Raw genomic sequence first — 16,710 nt, 5'->3', positions numbered from 1 at the left:
AGGATTACAAGATTTTGATAGGCAACCCATGCAAGTAACGGTCGAATCCATCAATCATGCAAGTAATATTTGTCTATGTATGAAATTTAATAAAAAAATGTTTCACTCGGAAAGCAGATGGGTGAAGGTCGACCTAGATTCAGATCCCGTACTATCACCGTTATTTTTACTTTATATACAGGGTGTAACACAAAGGTAGATGATAAATTAAACCGCATATCTGGGACCAAAAATAGTACGATTGAACCTATGTAACTTACCTTAGTACAAATGTGCACACAAAAAAAAGTTACAGCCCTTTGAAGTTACAAAATGAAAATCGTTTTTTTTTCCAATATATCGAAAACTGTTCGAGATTTTGTATTGAAAATGAACATGTGGCTTTCATATGGCAGGAATATCTTAAAAAAATTACAGTTGTAGCAAGAAGAATAAGTGTGCGCGTGTCTTTACCTAATAGGCGTAGACGTACGTTAACTGAATTAGTGACAGTTCGAGTTATGCAGCTAACTTCGGGGAGGGAGGTTAAGAAGATGCTCTGTCATGCGTCATGCTCTTTTTTAAAATGTTACTTGTTACTGTTACAATAATTGTTGATTAAAAAATGAACAGGTCTCACACAAATACATATATTAAACCTAAAATAAACTGTTTCCACGTTTATTTCCCAGGCAATCCTACATAGTGAAATTTGTGCACCCCATAAAATTTTTATGCGGGTTTTGTTCCCTTCAGTTAGCCCTGATTTGTCCATTGTTGAACATAAGCCTCCTCCAGATATTTCCATATTTTTCTGTTCTGTGCCTCTGCTATCCAATTGGTCAGAATTCTTTTGATGTCGTCAGTCCATCGCGTTGGTGGTCTTCCTCGGCTTCGTTTATCTGCCCGTAGTCTCCACTCAAGCAATTTTTTTTTATCTATCTGTCGTCTTCCATTCTTGCAACATGCCCCGCCCATCTCCATTTTTTGCCTTGCAATAAGTTCGATGATATCTTCCACTTCGGTTCGTCTACGAACTTTCTCGTTTCTTACTCTATTTCTTAAGCTTTTTCCAAGCATTGATCTCTCCATCTTTCATTGTGTCCTTAATTTTTCAGCTGATGTTTTTGTGAGAGTTAAGGTTTCTGCTCCGTATGTGAGGACTGGTAGAACGCACTGAAATTTTTTGGCAAAAATGATTCAAAATTAGTGAAATCGTATATCAACCGACGAAAAGTTACGCGAAAAGTTCAAATATCGAGTTCCGGTTCTACTTCCGGTCAAGTTGGGTGAAAACCTAGTAGACCAGGACTAATCTGTAAAAAACGTGTATTTTTGGATGTGAGAGGTGGCATTCGGATTTTTGCAGATAAAGTTAGGTGACACCTTCAGTAATAATAATTGACTTATTCTCCTTCTCAAATATGCCCGGAACATTAATAAAAAAATTAAAATATTTAACAATTTCGAAAAACATCGATTTTTTCTGCTTTCTTTGCTTATAACTTTAAAACGGTTCGTTTTGGAACAAAGTCATAAAGAAATAAAATAAAGATAATTGAATTTTGTATGATATACGACTGGTCAAAAATGGCTTAGCAATAAATACAAAATAAGGGGACAAAATATGCCTGTTGTTATTCAATGTTTCTTAACCACTTTGGTGGTACTTAGAACCTTAGTAATTCGCTTAGAAAATTCTTATAACTTACTTAAATGGTCTACCAAATTTAATTAAAATCGACCTAATAGATTTTGCATAATAAATTTGCAATGTAAATGTTTTTAAAAAAGTTCAATTTTTTTAAAATCTTTCTGAACAAAAAGTAGACTATTTAGAAGTTTGCTAATTTTTTTTACATATAAAGAGGTGCTCTACCTATCTAATACACTTTACAGAATTAAAATCGGATTATTTAAGCGGCCTCAGGAATGTTTTAAAATTATAAACAATTTTCTGGCTTATAAACAAATAGCTTTGTTTAATAATAAAAAAAATAAACTTTTAGCAATGCAAATAATTAGAACCGGTATAATTTGACTTAAACTTTCAAATGCTGTCAGCAGAATTGCTATTTTATTTTTTAATCAAAAGTTATTCTGGTTCAAAAATTGCAATTTTTCGATTTTTTGAATGTTCCTCCGCGTTTATCTCGAAAACTATGCATCCTACGAAAAAACTTGTAAGAACATTTTTTGCTTAGAATTACGCAAGAAATAAAAAAAATGTTTTATTTTGCGAAAAATCGATGTTATGTAATTCCTCAAGTTCTTTGTTTATAACAATCTTGTCGACATCCGGATCAACTGTTACCCAAAAAATTCGTGTTGTACGGGTCAAAATACATACAATAAACTTGGTAAGTCCATCTAAATAAAAGAGCCCGTAGCGTAGCACAACCTCCTGGACACAGCACTAATTTGTTTATAAGCCAAAAAATTGTTTATAACTTTAAAACATTGCTGAGGCTGCTTAAATAATCCGATTTCAATTCTGTAAAGTGCGTTAGATAGGTGAAGTGCTTCTTTATATGAAAAAAAATTGACAAATCTTTGTATGTTCTAGTTTTTGTTGTGCAAGATTTTAAAAAATTTGAATTTAAAAAAAAAAGTTTATATTGCCAAATTATTATGCAAAATCTAGTAAGTCAATTTTAATGAAATTTGGTGGACGGTTTTAGCACATTACAAAAATTTTCTAAGCAAATTAGGAAGGTTCCAAGTGTAACCTAAGTGATGGAAAAACATTGAATGAATAAGGCCAGGCTTGTTTTGCCCCCTTATTTTATATTTATTGCTATTTTGCAGCAACGGTGTTAAATTAAGACATTTTTAACCAATCGTATCTGATAGAAAATTTAATTATCTTTGTTTTATTCCTATATGACTTTGTTCCAAAATGAATCGTTTTAAAGTTATAACAAAAAAAAGTAGAAAAAACAACGAAATTTTTTGAAAGTTTTAAATATTTTATTTTTTTTTTTATTAATGTTCCGGACATATTTGAGAAGGAGCATAAGTCAATTATTATTAACGAAGTTATCACCTAACTTTATCCGCAAAAATCCAAATGCCACCTCTCACATCCCCCTAAAAACAGATCCTTCCTGGTCTATAGTAGTTACGAAGTCCAATCGCTTGTTATACTTGTTTTTACTAATTTATAGTATTATATTACTACTTATAATATGGATATATTATGGATATCTTATTTACCTGTGGAGTCTCCGCAGCTGCAGGTACGGGCCACGACGGAAATTTTTCATGTCCGGGTCCGTATTTAATGGATTTAAGGCTGGAAGAATCTCTGACAGGCGGTGTTGGTGGTGGCGAATCATTATCTCTCAAAGTTTTAGGATCACTGATACTAGAAGGCGCAAAAGTTATTATTGGTTGATCTTGAAGATATGTGTAAAGGGTTCCTTGTATCTTACTATTTTCATTAAGATTTGCATTTGAATTTGATGACATTATATTGAATTTGCAACGTTTATCAGCTGAGTTTGCCGAATGGTGCGGCGTTTACCAAATCTGGATTCCATTAGTTAGCGGTCTGAAATTAAAATAGAACTGATCAATTATAAAACTGAATAAAACTAGATATAATTTAATGAAAAAATTTCACTTAGTAAAAGGTATATTTATTTAAAAACCCTTAAAAAGATCACAAATATCACAGAACGTTTTCGCTCTCTAAAAAGAGCATCATCAGTGTTACAAGCTTAACATGCTGAGCCACCCAAAAATACAAAGGTTGACTAAATGTCTTACATAGTTAATCAATTATCCAAAGGATGGATATAATCCCAAAGGATAAGGACCCGAGGCATTATATGACTCCCACGAGGTACGTGGATTGCTAGGTGAAAATTCTAAAACTAGATATATTGTAAATGTTTTTTTTTCTAAAAAGAGGATTAGTCTCACCTACACCTTTACCTAAATGACTGGCAACATTTCCTTTCTATCATTTTCGATGCCATATTATCATGGTAGTAATAATGGGATACTATAAAATAAAACATAACTTTAAATAGAGAAAAATTAACCCGTGCTGAGCTGCCTCCCCCCACTTGCAAAAATTAAAAAACAAATAGCGCAGATTTATGAGCTTTCATATTCCGCATATCAAAAATTATGAGCTCGTTACACTAAGCAGTAATTTATTATTTTAGTGGGGGGGGGGCTGAGTCAGCCCGCTCCCCACTACTTAAAAATAGGGATATTGAATCGATCTTTGCGACAGAATTACGAGCTATGTATGAGCTCTTGAAATGATATAGTTTCGACTTTTGAGCTCATCCCCTTCACCCCCAAACAACCCTTTAATTGATTTAACTTAAGAGAAACATGCTGAAAAAAATTAAAATATACCGTATATCGCGGATATAATTCCTATATTCTAAGAATAAACTCTTAAATCACGCGCATTTCAATTATTGAGCTACAACCCCTTCGCAAGAAAACCACCCCATCTTCCCGGCTTAAGAGAGAGTTGTACTTAAAATGCATTAAATTAATTATTTGGCGACTACATATCATTTAATAATTTATTAGCTCCCAAAATACGCGCATTTAGATCATTAAATTGCAATTTCTTTTGTATGGTGCAGTCACTGAAGGTAAAAATCAACTATTACCTTCAATTTCGGTGAACCTTCATCGATTTTCACGAAAATTGGTGAGTGGTTATAGGATACTTCAAGAAACAAAGGTGACATGGTGCTACCTTGCGCCTTTATCCTGAGGGTGGATACCGCCCCTTCTCGGGGGTGAAAATTATTTTATTAAAAATAACTCCACAAATCGATAGAAGGGCAAATTATAAGCAGAATTTGTTATATAAAGTTATTAAAATAAATCAATACTTTTTGAGTTATTGAAGATCAAAGATTTTAATTTTTCGTAAAAAAATGAATGTTTTAAAGCGGTTTTTCATACGTCACTTAAAAATTGTAAGTTTTTACATAAAAGTTATAATTACCAAAATTAAAGCTTTGGAAAACCTTTTGTTAATTAATTAATTTAATTAATTAATTTAATTATTTAATTAATTCAAAGGGAGTTATAGGTAATTAAAAGTATTTTTTTTTCGGCGAGTACTCAAATCTAATTATTCAAGCCTAATTAACAGAAAACCGATGCATTTTATAAAATATACTTAATAAAAAATATATATATGATTTAAAAAAATCAAAACTTTTCAAATTTTCGTAAATTATTTGCTTTTGATAATAACTCCAACAATACTCGATACACGTAAAAAATTCTAGATAGGTAACGAAATTTGAGTTTTTCTTATTAGCAAAGATTTTACTTGTCTTTTCATTTCTGTATGAATCAAAATAACCAAGATAAAAAACGTTTAAGTCTAAATTTTACTGCGAGAACAATGTAACTGGAGCCCTTTAACCTATTATCCTAAAAAATAAAGTATTTGAAAGATTAATTGTAATACAGTTTTATAGCTCTTGAATTGAAATTACCTTTCAAATAGTTGGATGTGCCTGATACCATAAAAATTAACAGAGTTATTCTAAAAAAACAAAAATTATTTTTTTGCAAAAATTTTTGGAGTATAAATTTTGATGCTATCAACTTTTTCTGGAGCTCATTTGATAAGTATTTCTAAGTACTTTGACAAGTATTTAGTAAGTGTTATAAAATGCATCGTGTTCCCGTTATTTAAGCTTGGATCCTTAGATTTGAATACTCGCAGAAAAAAATTTATATATTCAATTACCTATAACTTACTTTAAATTAACATTAAATGGTTTTACAAGTAAGGAATTTATTATAGTTTTTATTAGCTTCAATTTTAGTGATGAAAACTTTTTTGTAAAAACTTAGTTTTTGAGTTATTTATGAAAACTCGCTTTAAAGCATGCATTTTTTTAACAAAAATTAAAATATTTGATCTTTAATAACTCAAAAAACATTGATTTAAACATTATATAACAAATTTTGCTTAGAATTTGTCCCACTATCGATTTGTGGAGTTATTTTTAATAAAGTAATTTTCACTCCCGAGAAGGGGTGACATCTACCCTAGGCAAAAACTGCAAGTTGGTACCATGTTATTTTTGTTTTTTGAGGTATCCCCTATCCACTCACCAATTTTCGTGAAAATAAATGGAGGTTCACCGAAATCGAAGGTCGCAGTTGATTTTTACCTTCAGTGACTGCACTGCACTATAGAAAGAAAATTGCCATTCAATAATTGAAATGCCTGTATTTTGCGAGCTCATAAATTATTAAACGATATGTAGTCGCCAAATAATTAATTTAATTCATTTTAAGTACAATTCTCTATTAAGCCGAGAAGATGGGGTGATTTTCTTGCGAAGGGGTTGCAGCTTAATAATCGAAATGATTTAAGAGTTTATTTTTAAACTCTTAAATCGCTTTAAAACATGCATTTTTTTCACGAATAATTAAAATCTTTGAACTTTAATAACTCAAAAAGTATTGACTTATTTTAATAACTTTATATAACAAATTATTCTTATAATTTGTCCTTCTATCGATTTGTGGAGTTATTTTTAATACAATAATTTTCACCCCCGAGAAGGGGCGGTATCCACCCTCAGGGTAAAGGCGCAAGGTAGCACCATGTCACCTTTGTTTCTTGAGGTATCCTATAACCACTCACCAATTTTCGTGAAAATCGATGAAGGTTCACCGAAATTGAAGGTAATAGTTGATTTTTACCTTCAGTGACTGCACTATACAAAAGAAATTGCAATTTAATTATCTAAATGCGCATATTTTGGGAGCTCATAAATTATTAAATGATATGTAGTCGCCAAATAATTAATTTAATGCATTTTAAGTACAACTCTCTCTCTTAAGCCGGGAAGATGGGGAGGTTTTCTTGCGAAGGGGCTGTAGCTCAATAATCGAAATGCGCGTGATTTAAGAATTTATTCTTACAATATATAAGCTATAGGAATTATATCCGCAATACGATATATTTTAATTTTTTTCAGCATGTTTCTCTTAAGTTAAATCAATTAAAGGGTTGTTTGGGGGTGAAGGGGATGAGCTCAAAAATCGAAACTATATCATTTCAAGAGCTCATAAATAGCTCGTAATTCTGTCGCAAAGATCGATTCAATATCCCTATTTTTAAGTAGTGGTGGGCTGAGTCAGCCCCCCCCTAAAATATTAAATTCCTGCTCAGCGTAACGAGCTCAAAATTTTTGATGTGCGGAATATGAAAGCTCATAAATAGCTCATAAATCAGCGATATTTGTTTTTTAATTTTTACAAGTGGGGGGGGGGGGGGCAGCTCAACACGGGTGAAAAATTAAATTGTAGGTACGCTACAATACACGAAAATAGTAGTTTTATTGTAATAGGTATGTAGTTAATTATTATTTGTGGGATAAAAAAACTGGAAGTAACATAAGATCGTATAAAAGACGGAAAAGTATCATACAATAGAAAATCTTTGGTGTATTGGCAAATCTCATCTTAAATATGTATATGACAGAAGTTTTAATGTTAAGTTAAAAATTAATATTGTGGTCTTATGACAAATATAGTGGGTCAACAGGCCTCAACAAAATTATTATTCAGGGTTTTTCAATAATTAGGCCAGTAATTGAACGGGAAATCCGGCGATACCGTGTAATTCTCATGGTCAACTCCGAATTGCATGAAAATTTGGATTTAGGTTATACATACCCTCCACTTCAAAGCTGAAATTGTGCCGTTGTTGGTTGTTTTTGCTGGGGGGTGACAGTCACCCCATATCGAGGGTGAAAAAAAGCGAGTTTAAAATAAGTCCGGAAATGGATAAACTGACTAATTCTAAGCAACTTCCATTTTGTAGATATTTTTAAGTAAGGCAATACTTTTTTCAAAATAACTTAAAAATTATTAGAGATACCAAAAACTTCAAACAGTAAAAAAAGTCGGCTTTGCTTTTCTAAATATTTTGTATTTTTTCGTTTTTCTGTAAGACAAAATTGGTTAAGATTTGGTGGTTCTAAATTTGCATACACTCGTGATCAGTGACTCGTTCAAGCCCTTTCAACTACAGCCCTTTCAAAAATAAGGACTTTGAACCGATGAAACTTACACATCATATAAACAATACATACACGAGTAAAGCAACTTTTGAAGTGGTAACGATTAAGTTCATTTGAGATGCTAATTAAGGGGTGATTTTCCCGATTTTTTTACAAAAAAAAGGACCAACTTTATTTTGAGCGTAACTGTTTACTTTTGATGCTAGACATTTTTTTTATAAAACAAAAATAAAGATCTTTTTAAACGTTTTAAAAAAATTGTAATGAGTTTCCCCAAAAATTGCTTCATTTTTTGGGTATATCACGCTAAAATATTCGATTTGAAATTTGTCGAGTATGAACCTATTTTTCATTAGCTATAACTCTGCTTCTACTAGGTCGAGAAACCTAATACATATACACATTATTTGTTTCACTTTTTTACAGGCTATATTTTTGCTAAGAATGTTTTTTTTTGACAAAATACTTACTGTTTGAGTTATTTCCGAAAAACCGTCTAAAAACGTGGTTATTTTGTTGAAAAATGAACATATTTACTCGTAAATAACTATTATTGACTAATAAGTAACATTTAATTCTTTAATTTAAAGACACAAATCTTTGATCATCGCATTTTTGCAACATTGGTTGCTGTGAATGCATTTCTAAAAATCATATTTTAAAGTATATACAGGGTGATTCATTAAGAATGTCCAATCTTTGAGATGTAGATTCTAGACCTCAAAATATTAAGATTTAACCCAAATCATTTAAATAAAATGTGGCTCGTTACTGAGTTACAGGGTGTTTTGTTTAAAAATTTAATAACTATTTTTACCCAGGGCTTTAAAACTATTTGACATATCCTTGTCATACTTGGCAGAAAATATAGGAACTGTACATCCTACTAAATTATGATAAACTTTTCTGGCTACTACCAGAGGCGTACGACAGGGGAAAGTGAATGGCTGACCCTTCCCAAATTCTACGTCACTGGCGAAATTGCTATTTTAGCATAATATTTAGATTTTCGAATACTTTCTATGTAAGTAATATAGAGAGTATTGGAGAATCGAAAAATTGCAATAAAATAGTAATTCCGCCAGTGGCGTAGAATGTGGGAAGGGTCAACCATTCACTTTCCCCTGTCGTACGCCTCTGGTACTAGAGAGAAAGTTTTATTTAACATGTTTTAGTAGGTTGTACAGTATCTACACTATCTGATAAGTATGATAAGGATATGTCAAATACTTTTAAAATACTGGATAGAAATAGTTAATATTTATGTAATAGGGATGTTTGATTTAAAAATTTAAAAATTATTTGTACCCAGTACTTTAAAAGTATTTGAAATTGCCGTATCATACTTGCCAAAAAGTGTAGGTACTGCACACCTTAATAATTTATGTTGAATAAACGTTTCTGGCTATTACCAGAGGCGTACAGGGGAAAAGGAATGGTTAAACCTTCCCAAATTCTACTCCACTGATAGAATTGACATTTCAGCATAATTTTTAGATTTTTAGATATTAATTTTAGAATTAATATATATATGATTTAAAAAAATCAAAACTTTTCAAATTTTCGTAAATTATTTGCTTTTGATAATAACTCCAACAATACTCGATACACGTAAAAAATTCTAGATAGGTAACGAAATTTGAGTTTTTCTTATTAGCAAAGATTTTACTTGTCTTTTCATTTCTGTATGAATCAAAATAACCAAGATAAAAAACGTTTAAGTCTAAATTTTACTGCGAGAACAATGTAACTGGAGCCCTTTAACCTATTATCCTAAAAAATAAAGTATTTGAAAGATTAATTGTAATACAGTTTTATAGCTCTTGAATTGAAATTACCTTTCAAATAGTTGGATGTGCCTGATACCATAAAAATTAACAGAGTTATTCTAAAAAAACAAAAATTATTTTTTTGCAAAAATTTTTGGAGTATAAATTTTGATGCTATCAACTTTTTCTGGAGCTCATTTGATAAGTATTTCTAAGTACTTTGACAAGTATTTAGTAAGTGTTATAAAATGCATCGTGTTCCCGTTATTTAAGCTTGGATCCTTAGATTTGAATACTCGCAGAAAAAAATTTATATATTCAATTACCTATAACTTACTTTAAATTAACATTAAATGGTTTTACAAGTAAGGAATTTATTATAGTTTTTATTAGCTTCAATTTTAGTGATGAAAACTTTTTTGTAAAAACTTAGTTTTTGAGTTATTTATGAAAACTCGCTTTAAAGCATGCATTTTTTTAACAAAAATTAAAATATTTGATCTTTAATAACTCAAAAAACATTGATTTAAACATTATATAACAAATTTTGCTTAGAATTTGTCCCACTATCGATTTGTGGAGTTATTTTTAATAAAGTAATTTTCACTCCCGAGAAGGGGTGACATCTACCCTAGGCAAAAACTGCAAGTTGGTACCATGTTATTTTTGTTTTTTGAGGTATCCCCTATCCACTCACCAATTTTCGTGAAAATAAATGGAGGTTCACCGAAATCGAAGGTCGCAGTTGATTTTTACCTTCAGTGACTGCACTGCACTATAGAAAGAAAATTGCCATTCAATAATTGAAATGCCTGTATTTTGCGAGCTCATAAATTATTAAACGATATGTAGTCGCCAAATAATTAATTTAATTCATTTTAAGTACAATTCTCTATTAAGCCGAGAAGATGGGGTGATTTTCTTGCGAAGGGGTTGCAGCTTAATAATCGAAATGATTTAAGAGTTTATTTTTAAACTCTTAAATCGCTTTAAAACATGCATTTTTTTCACGAATAATTAAAATCTTTGAACTTTAATAACTCAAAAAGTATTGACTTATTTTAATAACTTTATATAACAAATTATTCTTATAATTTGTCCTTCTATCGATTTGTGGAGTTATTTTTAATACAATAATTTTCACCCCCGAGAAGGGGCGGTATCCACCCTCAGGGTAAAGGCGCAAGGTAGCACCATGTCACCTTTGTTTCTTGAGGTATCCTATAACCACTCACCAATTTTCGTGAAAATCGATGAAGGTTCACCGAAATTGAAGGTAATAGTTGATTTTTACCTTCAGTGACTGCACTATACAAAAGAAATTGCAATTTAATTATCTAAATGCGCATATTTTGGGAGCTCATAAATTATTAAATGATATGTAGTCGCCAAATAATTAATTTAATGCATTTTAAGTACAACTCTCTCTCTTAAGCCGGGAAGATGGGGAGGTTTTCTTGCGAAGGGGCTGTAGCTCAATAATCGAAATGCGCGTGATTTAAGAATTTATTCTTACAATATATAAGCTATAGGAATTATATCCGCAATACGATATATTTTAATTTTTTTCAGCATGTTTCTCTTAAGTTAAATCAATTAAAGGGTTGTTTGGGGGTGAAGGGGATGAGCTCAAAAATCGAAACTATATCATTTCAAGAGCTCATAAATAGCTCGTAATTCTGTCGCAAAGATCGATTCAATATCCCTATTTTTAAGTAGTGGTGGGCTGAGTCAGCCCCCCCCTAAAATATTAAATTCCTGCTCAGCGTAACGAGCTCAAAATTTTTGATGTGCGGAATATGAAAGCTCATAAATAGCTCATAAATCAGCGATATTTGTTTTTTAATTTTTACAAGTGGGGGGGGGGGGGGCAGCTCAACACGGGTGAAAAATTAAATTGTAGGTACGCTACAATACACGAAAATAGTAGTTTTATTGTAATAGGTATGTAGTTAATTATTATTTGTGGGATAAAAAAACTGGAAGTAACATAAGATCGTATAAAAGACGGAAAAGTATCATACAATAGAAAATCTTTGGTGTATTGGCAAATCTCATCTTAAATATGTATATGACAGAAGTTTTAATGTTAAGTTAAAAATTAATATTGTGGTCTTATGACAAATATAGTGGGTCAACAGGCCTCAACAAAATTATTATTCAGGGTTTTTCAATAATTAGGCCAGTAATTGAACGGGAAATCCGGCGATACCGTGTAATTCTCATGGTCAACTCCGAATTGCATGAAAATTTGGATTTAGGTTATACATACCCTCCACTTCAAAGCTGAAATTGTGCCGTTGTTGGTTGTTTTTGCTGGGGGGTGACAGTCACCCCATATCGAGGGTGAAAAAAAGCGAGTTTAAAATAAGTCCGGAAATGGATAAACTGACTAATTCTAAGCAACTTCCATTTTGTAGATATTTTTAAGTAAGGCAATACTTTTTTCAAAATAACTTAAAAATTATTAGAGATACCAAAAACTTCAAACAGTAAAAAAAGTCGGCTTTGCTTTTCTAAATATTTTGTATTTTTTCGTTTTTCTGTAAGACAAAATTGGTTAAGATTTGGTGGTTCTAAATTTGCATACACTCGTGATCAGTGACTCGTTCAAGCCCTTTCAACTACAGCCCTTTCAAAAATAAGGACTTTGAACCGATGAAACTTACACATCATATAAACAATACATACACGAGTAAAGCAACTTTTGAAGTGGTAACGATTAAGTTCATTTGAGATGCTAATTAAGGGGTGATTTTCCCGATTTTTTTACAAAAAAAAGGACCAACTTTATTTTGAGCGTAACTGTTTACTTTTGATGCTAGACATTTTTTTTATAAAACAAAAATAAAGATCTTTTTAAACGTTTTAAAAAAATTGTAATGAGTTTCCCCAAAAATTGCTTCATTTTTTGGGTATATCACGCTAAAATATTCGATTTGAAATTTGTCGAGTATGAACCTATTTTTCATTAGCTATAACTCTGCTTCTACTAGGTCGAGAAACCTAATACATATACACATTATTTGTTTCACTTTTTTACAGGCTATATTTTTGCTAAGAATGTTTTTTTTTGACAAAATACTTACTGTTTGAGTTATTTCCGAAAAACCGTCTAAAAACGTGGTTATTTTGTTGAAAAATGAACATATTTACTCGTAAATAACTATTATTGACTAATAAGTAACATTTAATTCTTTAATTTAAAGACACAAATCTTTGATCATCGCATTTTTGCAACATTGGTTGCTGTGAATGCATTTCTAAAAATCATATTTTAAAGTATATACAGGGTGATTCATTAAGAATGTCCAATCTTTGAGATGTAGATTCTAGACCTCAAAATATTAAGATTTAACCCAAATCATTTAAATAAAATGTGGCTCGTTACTGAGTTACAGGGTGTTTTGTTTAAAAATTTAATAACTATTTTTACCCAGGGCTTTAAAACTATTTGACATATCCTTGTCATACTTGGCAGAAAATATAGGAACTGTACATCCTACTAAATTATGATAAACTTTTCTGGCTACTACCAGAGGCGTACGACAGGGGAAAGTGAATGGCTGACCCTTCCCAAATTCTACGTCACTGGCGAAATTGCTATTTTAGCATAATATTTAGATTTTCGAATACTTTCTATGTAAGTAATATAGAGAGTATTGGAGAATCGAAAAATTGCAATAAAATAGTAATTCCGCCAGTGGCGTAGAATGTGGGAAGGGTCAACCATTCACTTTCCCCTGTCGTACGCCTCTGGTACTAGAGAGAAAGTTTTATTTAACATGTTTTAGTAGGTTGTACAGTATCTACACTATCTGATAAGTATGATAAGGATATGTCAAATACTTTTAAAATACTGGATAGAAATAGTTAATATTTATGTAATAGGGATGTTTGATTTAAAAATTTAAAAATTATTTGTACCCAGTACTTTAAAAGTATTTGAAATTGCCGTATCATACTTGCCAAAAAGTGTAGGTACTGCACACCTTAATAATTTATGTTGAATAAACGTTTCTGGCTATTACCAGAGGCGTACAGGGGAAAAGGAATGGTTAAACCTTCCCAAATTCTACTCCACTGATAGAATTGACATTTCAGCATAATTTTTAGATTCTCCAATACTTTCTATGCAAATAATATACTCTTCATTCGTATCGATAAAATCATTAGTTTTCGAGATATTTGAAGTTAAAATTGAAGGGGCACAATACATTAATCAAAATAACTTTAAAGTTTCAATTTCAACTTCAAATATCTCGAAAACTAATGACCTTAACGTTACGAATTGAAAGTATATTATTTACATAGAAAGTATTGGAAAATCGAAATATTGTGCTAAAATAGCAATTTCACCAGTGGCGTAGAATTTGGGAAGGGTAAACCATGCACTGTCCCCTGTCGTACGCCTCTGGTAGTAACCAGAAACGTTTGTTTATCATAATTTAGTAGGGTGTACGGCAACTACACTTTCTGCAAAGTATGACAAGGATATGTCAAATAGTTTTAAAGTACTGGGTATGGTTATTACATTTTTAAATAGAACACCCTGTAACTCAGTAACGAGGCACATTTTATATAAGTGATTTGGGTTAAATCTTAATATTTTGAGGTCTAGAATCTACAACTCAGAGATTGGACACTCTTAATGAATCACCCTGTATACAGGCTGATTGATTAGTGGGGTAAAGCTCAATAGATCCGCTATAGTAATAGATAGCAAGAAAAGTTAATAACAAAAATTGTAGGCAACTTTGAGCTTCACATTACAAAATTAGTTAGAATGTTACAGGGTGTTCGATAAAATAGTGGCAGACCAAAAACGGTGAGCATTAAAACTTATGTTTTTTTTTTAAATGGGACACCTTATATTTTATTTTATATTCGAAATCCTGTTAACTTCTCCTTCACAAGAATATAAAGGTTTGTTATGTTATACAGGGTATTTACAAAGTTATAACCAATTTTGTATGAAAATCGTAACAAGTTCAACTCTCTGCATAAATAAAAATACGCACAACAGCAATGGTTTATTAATGCCATATTTTTTTTATTTACTGTCAAAATTTTCAAGAATTATTGACATTACTAATTTACTTTATATCAAATACAGGGTGAGTCAAAACGCAAGTAAATTAGTTTCTCAGTAATGTTAAATGGAACACCCTGTATTTTATATGATTATTGAAAAGTAACATTACCGTACTTTAATTTTTATATAACATTCCCTATGTCCAAATTTATTAGTTTTCGAGATATTTTCATTTTTCAGAGCAAATTATTTTAGATGTCTAAATTTATCTAAATTTTAAGTAAGCCATGACTGAATTGACAATTGACGATTACTGATTATCAATCCGGTAATCAATGTAACAATGTAGAAAATAAGGAAATAAAAATAATTTATTAATAATACATTTTACAAAAAAAAAACACAACCGCAACATGCAACATTTTTGAAACAATTAAAAACTACTTTTGTATGTAAATGTAACAATGTAACAAATAAAGAACGAAAATAATTTATCAGTAATACATTTTGCAAAAAAAAAAATGTTTGAAAAAATTAGAAACCACTTTTAATAAAATATTTTTAATATTTAATTACCTAAGGTGTTCAAAATTACCTCCTAAAACACATTTATGCACGCCTAAAAACGATCATTGAATGAGCTAGGTACTTACTCTACGAAGCATTTGTAAATTAACACATCGAAATACACTTTGTATTCTATTTTTCATCTCATCCCTTGTTGTTGGAGGTATTTTATAAACTTCATTATTAACGTAACCCCAAAAAAATCAGTCCAGTTTATTAAATTCTGATGATTTGGGTGGCCACGCTACTGGTCCATTGAAAAACGAAAATATCTCGAAAACTAATAAATTTAGACATAGGGAATGTTATCTAAAAATTAAAGTACGATAATGGTACTTTTCAATAGTAATATAAAATACAGGGTGTTCCATTTAAAATTACTGAGAAAATAATGTACTTGTGTTTTGACTCACCCTGTATTTGATATAAAGAAAATTAGGAATATCAATCATTCTTGAAAATTTTGACAATACGTAAAAAAATATGGCATTAATAAACCGTTGCTGTTTTGCTTATTACCAGAGAACGGCAGTTCTCGCCAGTGGCGCACACCCACACCCCCTACACGCGACACTATACAGGGTGTTTGGTAAAGAATGAGCCAAAGCTTAACCTTAGATTCCTGAGGTTAAAATAGGTGGATTTAAGCTAACTTACCTTAGTACAAAAGTTGATAATAACCGAAATACAGGGTGTCAAAGTTACACTTGTATTTTATTTATTTTTGAATATTTCCTGTAAGGCATGGGACAACAACACGAAATTTGGTAAGTTGTGCTGGTATTGTACAATCTACTAAATTATGTTAAAAAACGTTTTTGGATACTACCAGAGGCGTACGACGGGGGAAAGTGAATGGCTGACCCTTCCCAAATTCTACGCCACTGGCGAAATTGTTATTTAATACAATTTTTTGAATCTCCAATACGTTCTATGTAAAAAGCATACTCTTCATTCGTAACGATTAAGACATTAGTTTTCGAGATATTTGAAGCTAAAAACGAAGGAGCATAATACATTAATCAAAATAAGTGTGCCTTTTCATTTTTAACTTCAAATATCTCGAAAACTAATGACTTTATCGTTACGAATGAAGAGTATATTATTTACATAGAAAGTATTGAAGTATCTAAAAATTATCCTAAAATAGCAGTTTCATCAGTGGCGTAGAATTTGGGAAGTGTCAACCATTCACTTTCCCCTGTCGTACGCCTCTGGTAGTAGCCAGAAACGATTATATAACATAATTTAGTAGGGTGTACAGTGCCTACACTTTCTGCCAAGTACCACACGGATATGTCAAATTATTTTAAAGTATTCTTTT

The 16,710-nt window shown here is 31.1% G+C and overlaps 1 protein-coding gene across 3 annotated transcripts in view; it reads right to left on the bottom strand.

Moving 5' to 3' along the window:
- LOC114342595 (protein Shroom) overlaps positions 1-16,710 on the bottom strand; it is a 582,613-nt gene that overhangs the window by 359,358 nt on the left and 206,545 nt on the right. For all 3 annotated transcript variants that reach the window (XM_050659441.1, XM_050659440.1, XM_050659439.1), the window contains one exon: positions 3,196-3,532. In XM_050659441.1, the coding sequence (XP_050515398.1) occupies positions 3,196-3,450 (255 nt within the window). In that variant the 5' untranslated portion in view covers positions 3,451-3,532. The remainder of the gene's footprint in view (positions 1-3,195; positions 3,533-16,710) is intronic.

The sequence above is a fragment of the Diabrotica virgifera genome, chromosome 8 (genome assembly GCF_917563875.1).
Source record: "Diabrotica virgifera virgifera chromosome 8, PGI_DIABVI_V3a".
NCBI classification, from domain to species: Eukaryota; Metazoa; Arthropoda; class Insecta; order Coleoptera; family Chrysomelidae; genus Diabrotica; species Diabrotica virgifera.
This window is presented reverse-complemented; position numbering and strand designations above follow the sequence as displayed.